This window comes from Cheilinus undulatus, linkage group 15 (assembly GCF_018320785.1).
Source record: "Cheilinus undulatus linkage group 15, ASM1832078v1, whole genome shotgun sequence".
NCBI classification, from domain to species: Eukaryota; Metazoa; Chordata; class Actinopteri; order Labriformes; family Labridae; genus Cheilinus; species Cheilinus undulatus.
In genome coordinates, this window is record NC_054879.1 from 26613906 (window position 1) to 26630983 (window position 17078).

The following is a 17078-nucleotide window of genomic DNA, read 5'->3' on the forward strand; positions in this document are numbered from 1 at the left end:
TGCCGCTTCTCATGGAGTATATCTGAGGCACTATCCAAAAATGTTTCCTTCGATGATGCCTCCAAAATTCAGTATCTTTTCTTTAACATTGATCACACAGATAATGGATTCTAAAAAGAGTTCCTGTAACTTTTTTTTTTTTTTTAACTCTGAGACTTGTCACTTCCTCTTTGATGAAAAAAGGACTTTCTTCACTATTCAAACTTAGTCTGCTCTGCAGATGGGACCTTTTAGGAAACAGATGGCATCATTTGAGGAAACTGAGGGAATCTACGCCACTATTGACGATGTTAAACCTGTCGATACCAGACCTCCAACCATTTGGACAAGTAAGAGCGTTCACTTTGACTCAGCTGTTCAAGAACAGGCATTATCATGCAGCATTATTACTCTTCTCATATGGTTCTGTCTGTGTTCAGGTCCTTTTTGGAAACAGATATCATTTGATGAAAGTGAAGGAATCTACGCCACTATCGACGATGTAAAACCTGCTGATGTCAGCCCTCCAATCATTTGGATAAGTAAGTATTCAGTTTGAACTCAGCTGGTCAGGAACATAAAATTATGCAGCATTATAACTCGTCTCATATGGTTCTGTCTGTGTTCAGGTCCTAGAAGCTCATCAAGGAGATCTTACAGACTTGTTGTTCTTCTGGGACTGCTAAATCTTCTCCTTCTGGCTGGGATCATCGGCCTCAGCATCCTCTGTGAGTCTGTTTTACGGACTTTTACGATTGTAAACCAAATTTGAACCTTTGCCATGTAATTTATCAAAAAATTAAAGGGAGAGCCGTTCCAGGCATGGAGTGGCAGAAAGGATGATAAAAGTCAACGGAGAGTAAGCAGGAAGCATCATCATTTCAGCTGAAAATTATCGTCATTTTTGATAGTTACATCTTGATATGTTCACCGTGCTCAGTACAGATCCTAATCAGATTGTTTATAGAAATGTTTGGAGTTGTAACAATGCCATGCAGTCAGATCCGGGTAGATTACAGCCATGTTGGGTAACAGTAACCTAGCTAGCCACAATGGCAGGTTGAATTTATCAGTGTCACAGCTTAAGCTCTACTCTGACCATGCTTGTCTGCTAGCCCTGATGATTTAGATCAGGGGACATCAACTATATTTAAACAAGGGCCAACGTTTTCCCATACAGGCACTTTGGGGGCCAAACTTTATTTAAAACCATTTATAAATTGGTCTAGTTAATGTTTTTTTGTTGAAATATTTTTATTTTCTTTCGAATTCATGTAATTTTAAGGCTCTAACAGTGAGATCAGTCTCCATATTGCAGCCAGCCACAAGGAGGCAATTGAGATATTCTAGCTGAATATTTCAGTGGCTGTGATATTGTCCATCGCTAGGTTTGACGCTAATATGTCGTGTAGTGACGGCAAAACACGTGAAGCCAAGAGTTGACAGAAAACGACAGTTTAAATCATGAATGGACTGATAAATATGTGTTTAATATGCATCATGTTTGCTAATAATGGCTGACAGGTGGATGTCTGAAAAATGGATGAAACAAAGTCATTCCTGATTAAACTTTCAATCTTAATTGTTCCTGAAGTTGTTTTAATAGCTCTAGGGAGTTTGTTTAAAGAAATGGGAAAAAAGACACCTGAAATACTACAACATATTTTTTCCTCTGAACATGTTCTTAATTTCATAATGATCTGGGGGCCGGATGTGGCCCCCGGACCACCAGTTGATGATCACTGATTTAGATGCTTGTTGAAGTGAGGCCGTTCAGCACATACAAGTCTCAAATCTACCCCAGAATAACTGGAACGTGGCTGGTCTCATCATCCATTCGAGGGTTTTTACGCAGTACCAAGAGCTTTCATGCTGTATAACAATGACCCACACAAATGCCACACTCACTGACATACACACACACGGATGTGCTGTTAATATAGACTGAAGGATTTCATCTGTTTAGGGAAAATGTTTCAGACTGTTAGAGGACAAACACAGGCCTGAACTCTGTCGCTGTCAGAGGGAAAATATGAGATGTTCTTGTAATCTGCTGTAGTTTTTTTTCCTGACAAACAGTTGACAGTATTTTAATATTAGCATAAATGTAATACCCATTGAAGGGAATAAAAATATCTAAGAGTAATTGACAGCATAGATGACCGTCTCTAACAATGAAGTATGACACACATCTCTGTAGTGTGCTGCCTTATTTTCACTGGGAGAAGTGTGCTATTAAGAGGAGAGATAATATTGATCATTTTGATGAGGGAAGATAAAGAATGTGTGTCATGTCATACCATATGTACCAAATTTGGCATGTAGCACATAGTTTCCAAACACCAAAAATGTGGCTAGTGGAGCTACAGCATGCCTAGCAAGTTCGCAAAACACTAGCCACCATGGCGAGAGAGCAAAATCATTAATGCTAAGCCCTGTGGGTGTGTGTGTATACAGGATGGCTCTTTTCCCTTAATAAATGACATCATTATTTACAAATTATTTCTATTTACTCTGGTTAACCTCGTCCAATATTAAAATTTGTTGATGATCTGAAAGATTAAAGTGTAATAAAATTAAGAAAATCTGTGAGAGTCACAGCACTGTATATCATCAGAAACAGTGTGACTGTTCTTTTAAGAAAATTTAAAGACGCTGATCAGACAGGAGCATTCAACCCTACCTCTGTATTTCCTGTTTTTTGTTGTTGTCAGTTTTTTTTTGTCGTGTCATTCAGACATGTTAATCCAGTTATGAAATCGGACATTTCTCTTTTAAAAAGTTCCAGTCACAGTGATGGAAAGGCGTCGATGAGACCTTGACCTGAAGCTCTCTTTCTGTCCATGCATCATGGAACCATCTGCTGCTGAGCCGCACAAGCCTGAGTGGTGTAAAATCAGCCAATAAGGCCAATGTTCAGACCTGAAAGCTGTGTTGTTATAATGCCTTTACTTTTTCAATGGGAACACTGAAGTTTATGTTTTTATTAGCATCATAAACTTTATCAATAAAAGTGCGAAGGCCAAGGACAGTCTCCTGACTCTGAATCATTTAGGTTGGGTAATTTGGATCAGTTTTAGGGTCATGCTTATAAGGCCCACTTATAATGTCATATCTGCTCAAAGAAACATAGAGTAAGCCTCATTTAGATGCACACAGTTCACCCTGTTAAAGAAATCTTTTTCTTTGTATTATTTCAGACCGAGATTCAGCTCATCATGCATCTGCAGAGCTATCCGCCATTAAAGCCAAGCTAACTGAGCATCTTCAGGTCAAAGATGAGCAGCTGTCCTCACTGACTGTACAGCAGAACCTTCTGGATGTCACACTCACCAATATGAACAAAGAGCTGCAGAGTCGTCTGCGGGGTGATGCTTGTGTACAGATGTATTTATTCGATTAGGTCTAGGAGGGTCACAGTGTTATTAGTCAGAGAGCATAACACTATTGTCAATCTGCCAGGGCTGCTTCTAGCCAAAGTGAGGCCCTGAGCAGACTCTAGTAAAAAGTCCCCCTCCACTAAATAAAGTAAATTATACAATCAAAAACAAACAAAAAACAAATGAACAAAAAACACTTCAGCTTGTTTATTTGTGAAAATTATATCAAACTTTATACTGGAGCCCCTCACTCATATTCTGGGCTGATCTCTGTGTCTTTCCCAAAAGACCAGAAAAAAGAAAAAAATATTATACCTTTATTTGAAACCAGTGACCAGTGCAATATTCCAAGCTATCATCTTACATCAATTTTAACTTTTTTTTTTTTTTTTTTAAACGTTGAAACGTTTAATTTATAATACAGGGTTGCTTCACACTTTTACACATGAAATTTAAATATTTTTAATACTTTATTAAGACCTGAACTCAAAAATTTTATGGCACATTTTGCACAGAAAAAAGTAAAAGCGTGTTAGATTTCATGGTACACTGGACAAGGATAGAGTTTTTGATTTAATGCTCTGTTTATGAAATGTCAACTGGAGTAGAACAAAAAAGTTTCTTGGTCATAAACATCTGAGTTTGATTATTTAGCAGTTTTAAAGCCTCCACTCTATCGGGGCTGACACGCAGACAGAATGTGCATGTAGCACTGCTGTAAATGCTTTTAACTCTGACATGGACAAACATGAACGTACAAGTCAATGTGCCGTCTGATATTTAAGACCTCTCACTGGTTAAGACTTTTGATGGCCTTAAATTTCAGAAGTCCAATTGAAGACTTTTTAAGGATACACTGCAAACCTGATAATAGAGCTGGAACTCATTTACAAAAAAATACAATTTCTCTGGAACATCAGTGTGGATTTAGAAAGATCATTCTACCTGTGTGGCATTTTGTCAGGCAGCTCTTAATTTTGATAAATATGCACTGAGCATTTTTTCAGATTTGTCAAAAGCATTTGGCATGGTCAGTGATTAATTCTGTTTGCTAAATTACAACACCATGGGTTTCACTGAACCAGTCACATAAGTACCACAAGGATCTGTATTAGGACCTTTATTGTTTCTTATTCACATGAAGGATTTTTCATTAGTTTGTAATTGCTCTTCTCCTATTTTTTTTTTTTTTTTTTGCTGATGATACCAACATGATTTTATCACACAGTGGCTTACATACCCTATTTAATAATACAAATCCAAATGAGGAATTGGTGTTGAAGTTACAAAATGATTTAAAAATCTTAATTATAAAGTCAAACTTCATAGTATTTGCAAGAAGAGGCAGGAGTTAGATGTCCTAGTGGACAAGAACTTAAGTTGGAAATATCACATTTTTTTTTTATCCACAAAAAAGGACCTTTTGCAAAAAAGCCTTGTTTATTCACCTTGTGTTATTATCAGCGTCAGTTTTATCAAAACTGGGACACATTTCTTTATACAATGAAGAGCTATAAACTTCATTGAAAGCTTTAGATGGCAGAAAAAAGGTTTTACTGCCCTTCTGCTGACCTGCTTCAGCATAAGTTTGCAATAGTTACAGGAGAAGGGGGATGTAGTGTGGGTCTGTTTATACAATGGGAGCTGGTGGAGCAGTTAGCTCGGCTGTGGCATTGGTATAGCGTTGGTTTAGTCAGAACTGGACCACATAGCTTTATTAAAACAAGAGCAAAGAGACCCACTGTAAGCTCCTATTGATGGAGAAGACGACCGGCCACAGCATTTAATCCACATCATCATCCACAGTTCCAAAACTACGGTAGCATTTGTCAGGAGGTTTGTTGCAGAGCTGCGTATGCGTGCTACTATGTCACATGCTTTGTCGCTCTGATTGGCTCGTGATGACTGGGACAGAGAAAACGTTCGTACAATCACCTTCCAAGAATTTTTTTGGAAAAGTCCTGCCCTTCCCAAATGCTTTCTATGGAAGCTTTCCCAGATAAATTTGAAATATCCACTCAATGGATAAATGAAACACTCTATCTGCCGTGTCAGACTGGTTTAGTCCTCAAACTGCCTTCAATTTTACTTTCTGCAAAAACGTTTTGTAAGATTGCCAACTTTCCTTTATTCATTCAACAGAAGCTTCTGCCCCCTCTTCAAAAATCTCAACGTCCTTTCAGTTTATGATCCAAACATTCACGTGGGTATCTATACAAATATATGTTCTTCCCTTTGTCTTTACCATCATCATTTAGTAACTAGTTTGAATTAAATTCACAGTCATGTATATACTTCCAGAGGGTTCATCATCTTCATCTTCCCTTTGATAAAAGTGAAAATGGTCAGTTTTTCATTTGTTATCATTGTGTAAAATATGGAATGCTTTTAGTTTTCCTCAATTAATAAAGCTTAAATTTTCATGTTTTAAGTTTGTTCTTTTGTTAATTTATTGTTGTTTATATAGTTTCTCATTTCTGTTGCTTATTCTCATGTTTATCAACACTTTTTAGTACATATTAGGGCTGTCAAAAGATTAAAACTGTAATTGCAATTAATGTCAGAATTTCTGTACTTAGTCGCAAAGTTTCACCTTTTTTATCGAATTTTAAAATTACACTATTTTTCATTTTAAACTTTTTTCATGGCTGGATGTTTCTACTGTCTTAAACTTAGTGTAATTGACTTCCTGTTTGGGTACACACCTACTTTCAGAGGTGTATTGAAGTTTTGATATTCATTTCACCATGGAAAAACAGACTTGCTATGGATTGAAAATGAAATAAGCGATCCTTAAAGGTGTAGATGATTTTTTCGTGTCTACTGAGTTCTCAGCAAGTTAGCTTACAGTGAACGAGACCTCAAAGAGCAGTGGGGGACTTATTTTACATCACTGGCTGCAGGGAGACACTGGTGCAGCCTTAACCAAAGTAAGTTGAAAGTGACAATTAAGCATGCAATAAAAAAATATCAGTGCACTTATTGTGGATCTAAATTAATTGAGATTAACTAACTAAATAAATTTTAAAAACTTAATGAAATAATACTGCCACAGACCCATTATCCAGCAAAACTAACTTTAACCTGAGAAATTTTAATTTTAAAACAGCTGATGTGCAAGAGGAAGTTCGAGGTTTATTACTTCAGTCAGGAACACTCTCATCATACATACAACCATCTTCTTGCAACATGGATATACACGCAGGGATAGCTCTGCTCAGGAGATTCTCCCTGGGTTTGTTAGCAGCATGCTTTGATTTTCCAGGGAGCACAGCCAGAAACTTCCATATGGATTGATGTATTTATGGCAATTCTTATTGAATACAATAGAATTACTTTAAAAAAAATTCATCTTTAGTAGCAATCTCAATGAGCGCGCAACAAGCTTTATGCTATAAAGGAGGAGGCTGGGGTGGAGGAGGTAAAGCTTTGTCATCAGCAGCGGCGTGGTACATCAGCATTAATGCAAGCAAGGATTAGTGAGAAGTACATCCTTTTAAAAATACACAGCTGTGTTCAGAGAAAGAGCTGTGAGTGGCTGTAGTGAGTGGGTGGGGGTGATAACTAGGACTAGCTGGCTGTCAGCTGTGGCTCAGGATGTCAGAACCAGCACGAGAACTTAGTTTTATTATAAATTCACAAACTAAACAATGGCAAAAGTAGAAGTTTGAAAAGGTTGCAGGTTGTAGAAAGAATATATAATTTACAAATGTGACACCCAAGTAAAGTTAAAGTTTAGTTAGTGTTGTATTTACCTTGATCATATTCATCATTCTGTTGCTGATCTGATGCAAAGAGACAGCAAAAAAAGAAAGCAAACAAATATACTCAGACTTGTCACTTCCTCATTTTTTTCTGATGAATAAAAATGCAAGAACTTAAAACCTAGAAGACTTTCTCTGCAGTCACATTGGCCCACACTGCAGACAGGACCTTTTAGGTCAGAGATGGCATCACTCATGGAAATGGAGGGAATTTACGTCAATATTGGAAGTGCTGCTGATGTCAGACCTCCGACCATTCAGACAAGTAAGAGTATTCCCTTTGACTCAGCTGTTCAGGAATAGCTATTATCTTGCAGCATTTTAAATCTCATGCGGTTTGGTCTGTGTTCAGGTCCTGAAAGCTCACCAAGGAGATTTGACAGACCTGTTGCTGTTTTTCTGGGGCTGCTGAATGTAATCCTGTTGGCTGGGATCATTGGCCTCAGCTTCCACTGTGAGTTATTTTATTTTTAGCACCACTTTAAAAAGAACCTACAGCTTCCAGGCTTCAGTTTGTTTGACTTCCTGATAAAGGCTTGATGCCGAAACGCGTTGAAGTGTGTTTTTAGGTCAACTCTTGACCATTCCATGAAAATAAAGACATTTTAATGCTTGTAAAGAGAGTCCACAATGTAATAAATCCCTTTAACTTTGAATTACAAACAAAATTATTTTTAGAAACAAATAAGTAAATCTGAATATGACATAAAAATCAATATACAAATATGAACAATGTTAACGTCAAAGACAGTAACAACAAGAGTGGAGCACTTACTACAGGGGTCATCAACTAAATTACTACAAGGCCCAGCTTTTCCCTGATGGACACTTTATGGGCCAGACTTTAAAATAACCTAAAATAAAGGGGGTCAAACAGCCAGTTGGTAAGGCCGCGCCCCATGCACACAGGAGGTGCAGGTTCAGATCTAGCCTGTGGCTCTTTTACTCTTTCGTCTTTCTATGAATGCTCTGTTAGTTTTACTCCATATGTCACAGGACGAACACCTTCCAAAAAGTTCAGCTTTTGTCTGGTCAGTCCACAGAACATTTTATCAAAAGTCTTGGGGATCATCAAAATGTTTTTAATCAAATGTGAGACAAGCCTTTGTGTTGTTGTTGGTCCACAGTGGTTGGATGCCATTTTTGCCCAGTCTCTGTCTTATTGTCAAACCATGAGTCAAGTGAGGCCTACAGGTCTTTAGGTCTTCTGGGTTCGAGTTGTTTTGGTGGGCCGACCACTGTTCCAAGTTTTCTCCATTTGTGGATAATGGCTCTCACTGTGGTTCACTGGAGTGCCAAAGCCAAACCCTTTCCAGGCTGATAGATGTCAGTGTCTTTGTTTCTCATGTGTTCTTGAATTTCTTTAGATGGCGCCATGTTGGGCTGCTTTTTGAGATCTTTTCGTCTATTTGACTTTGTTAGACAGGTTCTGTTTAAAGGACTTCTTGATTCGACAGATCTGGCAGTAATCAGGCCTGGGTGTGGCTAGTGTAACTGAACTCAGCTTTTCAAATAATGTGGTTGATCACAGTTAATCCATGATTTTACTCTGGGGATCAGTTACTTTTTCACGTACTTTTTCAAGTCTGGATGGCTTTTTGTGTTCACCCTAGTTATCTTTGTCTGATATCAAAATAAGTTTAATGACCTGAAACATTTAAGTGTGAGAAAACTAAGAAACAAGGGAGGGGAGGCGAACACTTTTCACAGCATTGTATATCATTAGAAACACTTTAATTACACCTTTTATACAATTTAAAGACTCAGGAACATTCACCTCTATTTCCTCTATTTCCTGTTGTGTTGTTTCTTTGTCATGTCATTCAGATACGTTAATTCAGTTATGAAATCAGGCGTGACTGTTAAAAGAGGAAGTTCCAGTCATTGCGGGTGAGATCGATGATGGAAAGGCACTGATAAAACTTTGAGAATATAGTGTTTACCTTTTCTTAGTGATCGAAGCCTGAGTGGCGTAAAATGAGCTGATATAATTGGATATGGTTCCAGTCTACCCTTGCAAAGCAGATGGGTTTGCCAGACTCCATGTCTGCCATCAGACAAATCCATCTAGGAAAGCTCTAATCCACAACATTTGTGGTGAGCAGACACTGGTGTGGCCTATCAGCATTATCTGGGGAGAACAAGGCTGTAGTAATGGTTAGGGTTAAGCCATTCACACAGGATAAGCGAAGCTTGTTATATACTCAAATTTACAGACATTTCTGAAGGAAACTATACAGGTACTGTATAGAAGCAGAAATGATAACACAATGTTTTTTCTAGCGTAAACTATTAAAGTTTACTGCAGGAACGGAGGCTCCAGCCGACTGTCAAAACTCAGATACAGGAGGAACAATGCAGATTCCATCCTGGCTGTGGGACAGTGGCCCAGCTCTTTACTCTCACAGGACTTCTTGAGGGAGTGTGGGAGTTTGCTAATCCACTCTAAATGTGTTTCGTGGGCAAGGCTTATGGTCATGTCCTTCAGGGGGAGTCATGTGAGACCAAAAACACTATTTCTAACCTATATGTGTCAAAAAGTTTGTTAACAATCTCCTATGCAGGCTTTTTTTTTTTTTTTTTTTGATCAGGAAAAGCTGCAAGAACCGTAACAAACATAATTACCACTCTAAATTACAGAGATGCTGATTGGTACAGAATAAGTATTGCCTTTGGACCTCTGTGTGTGCTGTAATATGGTGGGTAATTAACCCTGGCATTTTTTCTCTGCATTCTGTTGAAGAAACATTTTTCTTTGATTATTTCAGCACATCATGTATCTGCAGAGCTCTCCACCATCAAAGCCAATCTGACTGAGCAGCTTGAGGTCAAAGATCAGCAGCTGTCTTCACTGAATGAACAGAGGGACCTTCTGAATGTCAAATTCACCAACATGAGGAAAGAGCTGTCTCAAAAGAGTGAGTTCTACCAAAGCTAACTGATCTCTTAAGTTTCTTTTTTATGATTAAAGTTCATGACCAACTATCATGTCCAGCGCGGTGATTGGCTCCAAAGTTACATTAATCACCATTCTAGTAACTTTCACTTCCTTTAAAGGGTAAAGTGAAAATAGAGGAAACACTATTCCAACTCTGTTAGCTGTTTTCAAATCAAAATATTACAAATCTGTAAATATTACACAATTACAAAACACCTATTTTTAAAACAGAAATGTCAAAATTGTGTAAAATTATGTTTGGTAATGCACTTGTCGAAGCTGTCACTTAACCAATGCGACATGGCATGAAGCCGATCAGTCCGTGGCACTGCTGGGGGTGTTCTGAAGCATAGGTTGCTCTGAAAGCAGCCTGTCTTTATTGTTGAGTCTGATTTCTCTCATCTTCCTCTTGACATTTCCCCAGAGATTCTCTGTGGTGCTCAGGTCAGGCCAGTTGGCTGGCCAGTCAAACACAGTAATACAACCAGTCTCTGGCAGTTATGGCTTCACTGTGGGCAGGTGCCAAGTCCTGCTGGAAAAGGAAATCAGTATCTCCATAAATTCTCTCTGCAGATAGAAGCACAAAGTGTTTTATAATCTCCTGGCAGATGGCTGACAGTGCTGACTCTGGACTTGACAATGACCAGTGGACCAACAGCAGCAGATGGCATGGCACCCCAAACATCACTGACTGTGGAAACTGAAGCTTTAAGCTGCAATCATCAAGAGTAAAACAAAAAAGTCTTTGGAATATTCCACTTTGTGTGCAATGGAACCAGAGTATATGTAGGTCCAACAAACAAAATGTAACATTCCTGTTTACTACAGTTACTACACGCATTCAAAGTGTCAATTACAGATGAACAGCCTTGAGTACAAACATCTGTAAAACACAGATCTTATCTCTTAGATCAAAGTAGGAAGTGGTCTTTGACACATATTTCCACTCTTGATAACATCTCTAGGTCTTTTCTGCTCTCTAATGTTGTTTGTTCATCATATTTTACAGAAAAAACTTGTCCTGCAGGATGGAAGATGTTCCAGGGTTCCTGTTATTTCTTCTCAACGCTTAAAAAGACTTGGGAGGAGAGCAGGAAAGACTGCACAGACAAAGATGCAGATCTTGTGATCATTCGTAGTTTTGAGGAACAGGTAATGTGGTCTTTGTGGAGTTTCACATTTCATCCCCTGAGCAATACTTTTCAGCTCCTCCTGGGAAATTCTGGGGGATCCCCAGGTGGGATATACAAAGTATGGCTATCAAAAACAAGACTAATGCTGTAATACAATTTTATTGAAGATAAATCTTTTTCTTTGATTAGCCCACCACAAATGTGGCAGACACAGCGCTCCTGCCCTGCCCTTCCCAAACACTTTCTATGGGAGCTTTTCCAGATAAATATGAAGTATATCCATGCAATGGATATTTGAAACAGTCAATCTGGCGTGTCAGGTGTCAGCAAGTTTGGCACACACTTTTGTCATGTTCAAATTTTCATGCATAATTTCCCAACTGTCTTTATCAATGGAGAGCTACCATTCTTATACTGAGTCATTAATCATTTCAAATAATTTGTTCAATTTGTTGAATGTCTTAAGACATTTTGATGTGCATGGGTACCCAGAGCGCTCATGATCTCGGACATCCTCTCTGCCTTCACTAAATCTTTTGTGCCATTCATAATTTTTAAGCCAATCATTTTCTGACAGAGCAGAACACATGCCCTTCAACTGGTAGTTAGCAGTGACGTTATGCCTCGTTTAGAAGTGGTAAGGACGATACATAAAAAGAACCGTATCACTCAGATCTTAAGTAGCCACAAAGACAATGTTTTAAAGTTTGAACAAAAAGAATGATGTATTAACATAGATTAATTTAAGCTCACACAGACAAGGAAAGTTACCTCAGGGTGAGACACTTCAAAGGGATATTTCTGTATTTTTGAAGTTGAATTGTATGAGATACTTGGTGATAGTAATGCAGTAGGGGTTTTCTAAAGGGGGCCGTCAAGGGGCCACAGTACTCATAGAGAGGCCAAGTATTTTTCCAACATCCTTTTTTTGGTAAGGTGTATACATTTCACCAGTCATACCTTGTTCAAACACTTAATGTAATTTTAAAAAAAGCTTAGCTAAACTCCTTACAAATGTAATTGGAATTTTTACTGTGCATAGACAAAACACTTTCAAACACTCACAGCAGGTGAGCAACTCCAGCAGATATACACTTTTTTTAAAGCCTTAAATGGGTTAACGTTACCGTTAACTAATGTTAGCTACTGCCTCTTAATTTAATGTTTGTCAAACTTAAGTGACAGCAGTGAGTAAATGGGGCATTATTGACTTACTAAAAAACTCCACAAGATGTCGGCTACCATCTCTTATCTGTGTAGAAAAACTCTTCTTGGTGGTATCATCCAAACCTTCTTCTCATCATTCTCATCATCATTCCTGTACAAAGGATAGATGAGTGACAGGACAGGAGCACTAAAGGGGGCCAATCAGATTTCAGCTGCGGCCAAAGGCCCTGTGGCCCCGCCCCTAGAACCGCCCCTGCTATTAGGCTCCAGAGTTTTCAGCATAGACTCTTAAAAGAATTGGATATGCCTGGAGGACCTCCAGGGGGAGGCACCCTGATGCAAACCCTGTCAAGGGCGCACTTCTGGCGCTCAGCTTAGCGCTTGTGTGTAACCAAACATCCCTTTCTTGTGCCTCATCCTGGGCAACTGGGCAAGAGCATCCAGCCCCTCTTCAGGTGTTTGGTTCCTGACATGTCTGGTGTAAAGTCCAAGTATTTCTAGCTGGGAGTGGTCCACCCTGACTTCAACTCCACTGCTTCCCTACCAGAGAGAGAAATGAAAGATAATAAATACTCTGTCCTCATTGTGTGTGATTGTCTGTACACAAATCGACAGATAGCTAACAGACTGAAGAGACGTCAGAAGCTGGAGTAAAGTTGTAAGGTCTTTACTGTTGCTGTCATTCTCTTTCGTTTACATTTTGTAAAACTGAAAAAATACAAATAATTCTGTATCAGTTATATGATGCAATTAAATACACATCATACATGCATACAAAACAGCTGCTGCATAAATGTACTGTACAAGAATATCAATCAAAAATTAGGTTCATATATAACTGAAACACTGCAAACAGTCATAAATTCAACATAAATCAGTAGCCGTGCTATATGCAAATTAAAGCTATCAAAACTAGCATAGGAAAAAACTAGCATCATGTACGGCCATCTCTCAGCATCATTAGCTCACTTCTAAATTTTTATTTATGGCAATATGAAACATAAACAACAGAGATGAATCAACATAATAAGCCACAAGTGAAAAATAAACTTGCAAGCGATGCTTTCAGAAATGGGGAAGGAAAGAAAGGCAGCTGATGAAGCAGGCTGACCGCATGGCAACGTCTCCCAACTACAGCGCCTACTGTGACTCAGCTAAGTCACGTGACCAAATGAACCAATCAGATCTGATGGCAAACTACACTACAGAAATTCAATTACCTTAAATAACCAAAAGGGGGAGACAGATACTAAAACATCACACTATTGTTATAACACATGACAGATAATCTCAGGATTTTTCTATTGGCCACTGAAACTTTTAATATTATTGTGCTTTTCGTTGTCCTTGCTTTCCTATATTTATGTTGTTAATAATAATGTTTAAGTTGAATTCCACAATTCTACATTTTTTTTTGTCATAAGAATTTATAAATCATTTGATTTAAGAGACATATTTATAAATTTTCCATTTCCAGGAATGAATGAGTTAAAGACATAAATATAAAAGCAGGATCTCCACCCTTTAACAGGAATTTCTCACTAACAACAGAAAGGATTGGACATGGATTGGCCTGAGTGACAAAGAGAATGAAGGCATCTGGAAATGGACGGACGGCTCCCTACTGACTCAGGAGTAAGGCACATGGAGATAATATGTCTTAGCTTGAATTAAGGCACATTGGCATTGATTCTCGTAAATTATTTTTGACCTGTTTATTTTCTGTTTTTCAAAGCCTATTTAAAAGAATCAGTCCTTTTTAACTAATTTAACTAACTTGTTGATTAGATTCACTCACAGCAGCCTTTTTTAAATAAACACTCTTTTAAGAAAAGCTATAAATCCTCTTAAATTCACACTAGTTCACCTCTTACAGATTCTGGTTCAAAGGGCAGCCTGATAATGGTGAAGGACATCCCAAACTGGGTGAAGAAGACTGTGTTCATTTCAGAAAAACAGACAAAAGGTGGAATGATCGGGGATGCAACGTGCCCATGCATTGGATTTGTGAGAAATAGTTCTGAAATTATTAAGCATTCAAGTCAAACATAATTGATGTTACATTGTGTGACATTCAAAAAATCAGGTTTGTTGTTAAAATTGACTGTAGTTTTGTATAAGGTACTAATAAAGACCTCCTGCTGACATTTGACACCTGTGATGTCTCTAACTACATTGGATGGCAAAACTTTGAGTGTTGACATGAAGCTACAATGCATTTGAATCAGCAGCTGTGCTGAAGGTGTAATTTAGACCTATACATGTTAGAAAGAGGAACAGAAAAAATTAGCCTTGTCAACAAAAATGATCACTCAGTTTATTCATTAAACAAACAGGAGCTTCAGTCAAGTGTAGAAGAACCATGCACAGCCACAACAGCCTGGCACCTCCTCCTCATGCTGGTCACACACCGCTGTGCAATCGCATCATCATTCTCCAACCCACATTTGTCACAAGTCAGCCAATGTGGTTGTGTTGTCCACTCTGGTTTGAACAGCATACCTAAGCTGATCCTACAAGTGTTTAATGGGGTTAAGGTCAGGACTGCTGCTGCCTCTCCACTCCCAAATTCTTGACGTAGTCTCTAATCCCACTCTGTGGGGGTGAGCGTTGTCATCTTGGAGTTTAGAGTTCAGTCCAAGACTGTGGAGATGTGGGATTACCGCTGGTTGCAGAACCCCATCTCGATACCTCTCTGCATTGAGACTGCCTCCAATGATGACGAGTCTCGTTTTTCCAGTGAGGGAGATGCCGCCCCACACCATCACACCGCCTCCACCAAAAGATGTTTCTCTATCAGTGCAGCAACCAGCATAGCGTTGTCCATGTCTTCGACACACTTTGACCCCACTATCCAACTGACGTGGTCTGAATCTGTACTCATCGTTGAACATAATGTTCCTCCACATCAGGGTTGTCCACATCAGGGGGCCAAATGTGTCCCGTGGTCCAATTTTGATTGGCCTGCAGCAAAATCTAGAGGTAAAATGAAATATGGCCCACATTTGAACATGAAGCTTTTGTGAGACTGTATTGTGCTTCATAGTTTCAGCACAATACAGTGCTACCATTTATTTTATTTAACCTTTATTTACCCAGATTAAACCCATTGAGATCGAGATCTCTTTTACAAGGGTGACCTGGCCAAGAGGTCAGCAGCACACATCACAATATAATACATTTCAGTAACAGATTGAATTTATAAATAAATTAAAACAAATAGTAATAATGCTTATTCAGTAAACATTTCAACAAAAATAATTTATCAATGTGTTTTTTGTGGCTGTACTGTACAAAGCAAAAATATTGGTAATCAAAATAATAATCTTTTGTTTTCTAACTCCCTGATGAGTTTCAGTGGCAAAACCAGGACTGATAATATTCCAGGGGCTGAGCCTGTGGCAGCTAGGGCCAAACAGGGACCCCTGAAATCTGATTAGCATCCCCAAAAAAACTGAAAATGATTGTCTTCTTACTCTGTAAGCCATTAAATCAAGTGTTTAGCATTAGTTCAGGCAGGCCATGGAGTCAAGCCCAGATCAGCTGATCTAATGCAAGCCCTCATCGGCTGATGGCCAGCTGATTAGCTGTAAGAAGGCCAATGGACAATCGCTCTCATGCTGCCTTATTTATACTGCTCTTGATCGACTACACTCTGTAGCTCTCTCTGCAAGCTGCTCTTTAAACCCTCCTCCACCCCAGCTCCTCCTTCATTCTGTTTCTGTCTTACTCAGTGTCATTCATTTGTCACTGACACCTGCTCTGCTCTGGAGTTTTTGCTGCTTCTCTTCCTGCCTTAGGCTTTCCTTATCAGCACAGGAAGAGCTGGAATAATTGCTGTTACTGATACTTTCCATGCAGATTTATGGAAGGGTAGGGGGATCCCAGAACAGCCACATCACCAAACAGAAATATCAGCAATAAGTTCTCAATGATAACTGCTTATAAAGAAATAATTATTGCTGCAAATTATGTGTTTCTTCACTGAACTAGCCATTTAAGCAAACTCAGTCACTAAGCATATCTCAACTTACATTATACTGGTTTTACAAACTTCCACATACCTTACCTTGTGTGGCCCCAATATCCTTATATATTTTTCTGTATGTGGCCCTCAGTGTAAAATGTTTGGACAACCCTGCTTTAAACACTATGATCTGCACTAACATTATGTGGATATCGACCATGGAAATGTGACGGATAAAGGCATCAGATTGTAGCCCAATCACAGGTCACAACAGATCTGAAAAAATGGGCCCAAAATTTGTAAAGACCTTCAGACTTGTTAACTCATTGAGTGCCAGCCCTTTTATAGTGGCTTGTGCCAGCGTTTTTGGCAATTTTGAGTCATCTTTGAAGACCGACAAAATATTTTGTACTATGATTCTGAAAACACTAAATAACTCAAATGAAAGAAGAAACTCTCTATTTCATAATGGAAAAAAATGTTTGTTTGTAGCTTGTTCCGTTCTTGATTTATCTTAAGTTGAATTGTGGCTAGTTTCACCAAAAAGACCACTTTTTTCTAGAAAGCTGAGAAAAATGCATTTTTGTGAAAGAAAGTCGGTCAAGCAGAACAGTGATTTGAATGTTATAATTTTGCCTTCAGTGACATTATAGACATCTGAAAATTGTATTACGAATGTTATTCTATTGTAAAATAAATAACAATGCTTCCAGTCACTGTCATGTCATTCACACTCTGGAACTGGACGGC

The 17078-nt window shown here is 38.6% G+C and overlaps 1 protein-coding gene across 3 annotated transcripts; it reads left to right on the plus strand.

Moving 5' to 3' along the window:
* Positions 1–11: 11 nt before the first annotated feature.
* LOC121522758 (CD209 antigen-like protein C) lies at positions 12–14508 on the plus strand. 3 transcript variants are annotated; one of them, XR_005992997.1, is made up of 7 exons: positions 12–329; positions 420–521; positions 609–707; positions 9892–10041; positions 11071–11213; positions 13913–13996; positions 14238–14373. XR_005992997.1 is itself a non-coding variant. In XM_041807401.1 (7 exons), exons 1-7 carry the CDS (start codon positions 221–223, stop codon positions 14377–14379), a joined length of 849 nt encoding a protein of 282 aa, XP_041663335.1. In that variant the 5' UTR covers positions 12–220; the 3' UTR covers positions 14380–14508. The 3 variants fall into 3 exon arrangements, 2 of the variants coding, with proteins under 2 accessions (XP_041663335.1, XP_041663334.1); XM_041807401.1 differs by having other exon boundaries at positions 13893–13996; positions 14238–14508; XM_041807400.1 differs by lacking the exons at positions 12–329; positions 420–521; positions 609–707 and adding exons at positions 7270–7388; positions 7476–7577 and having other exon boundaries at positions 13893–13996; positions 14238–14508.
* The last annotated feature ends 2570 nt before the right edge of the window (positions 14509–17078 follow it).

Coding starts and splice junctions, on each gene's coding strand:
- LOC121522758 (XM_041807401.1), top strand. CDS start 221: ATGGGACCTTTTAGGAAACAGATGGCATCATTTGAGGAAACTGAGGGA. Junction 522..608: donor CCCTCCAATCATTTGGATAA/GTAAGTATTCAG, acceptor GTCTGTGTTCAG/GTCCTAGAAGCTCATCAAGG. Junction 11,214..13,892: donor TTCGTAGTTTTGAGGAACAG/GTAATGTGGTCT, acceptor ACCCTTTAACAG/GAATTTCTCACTAACAACAG.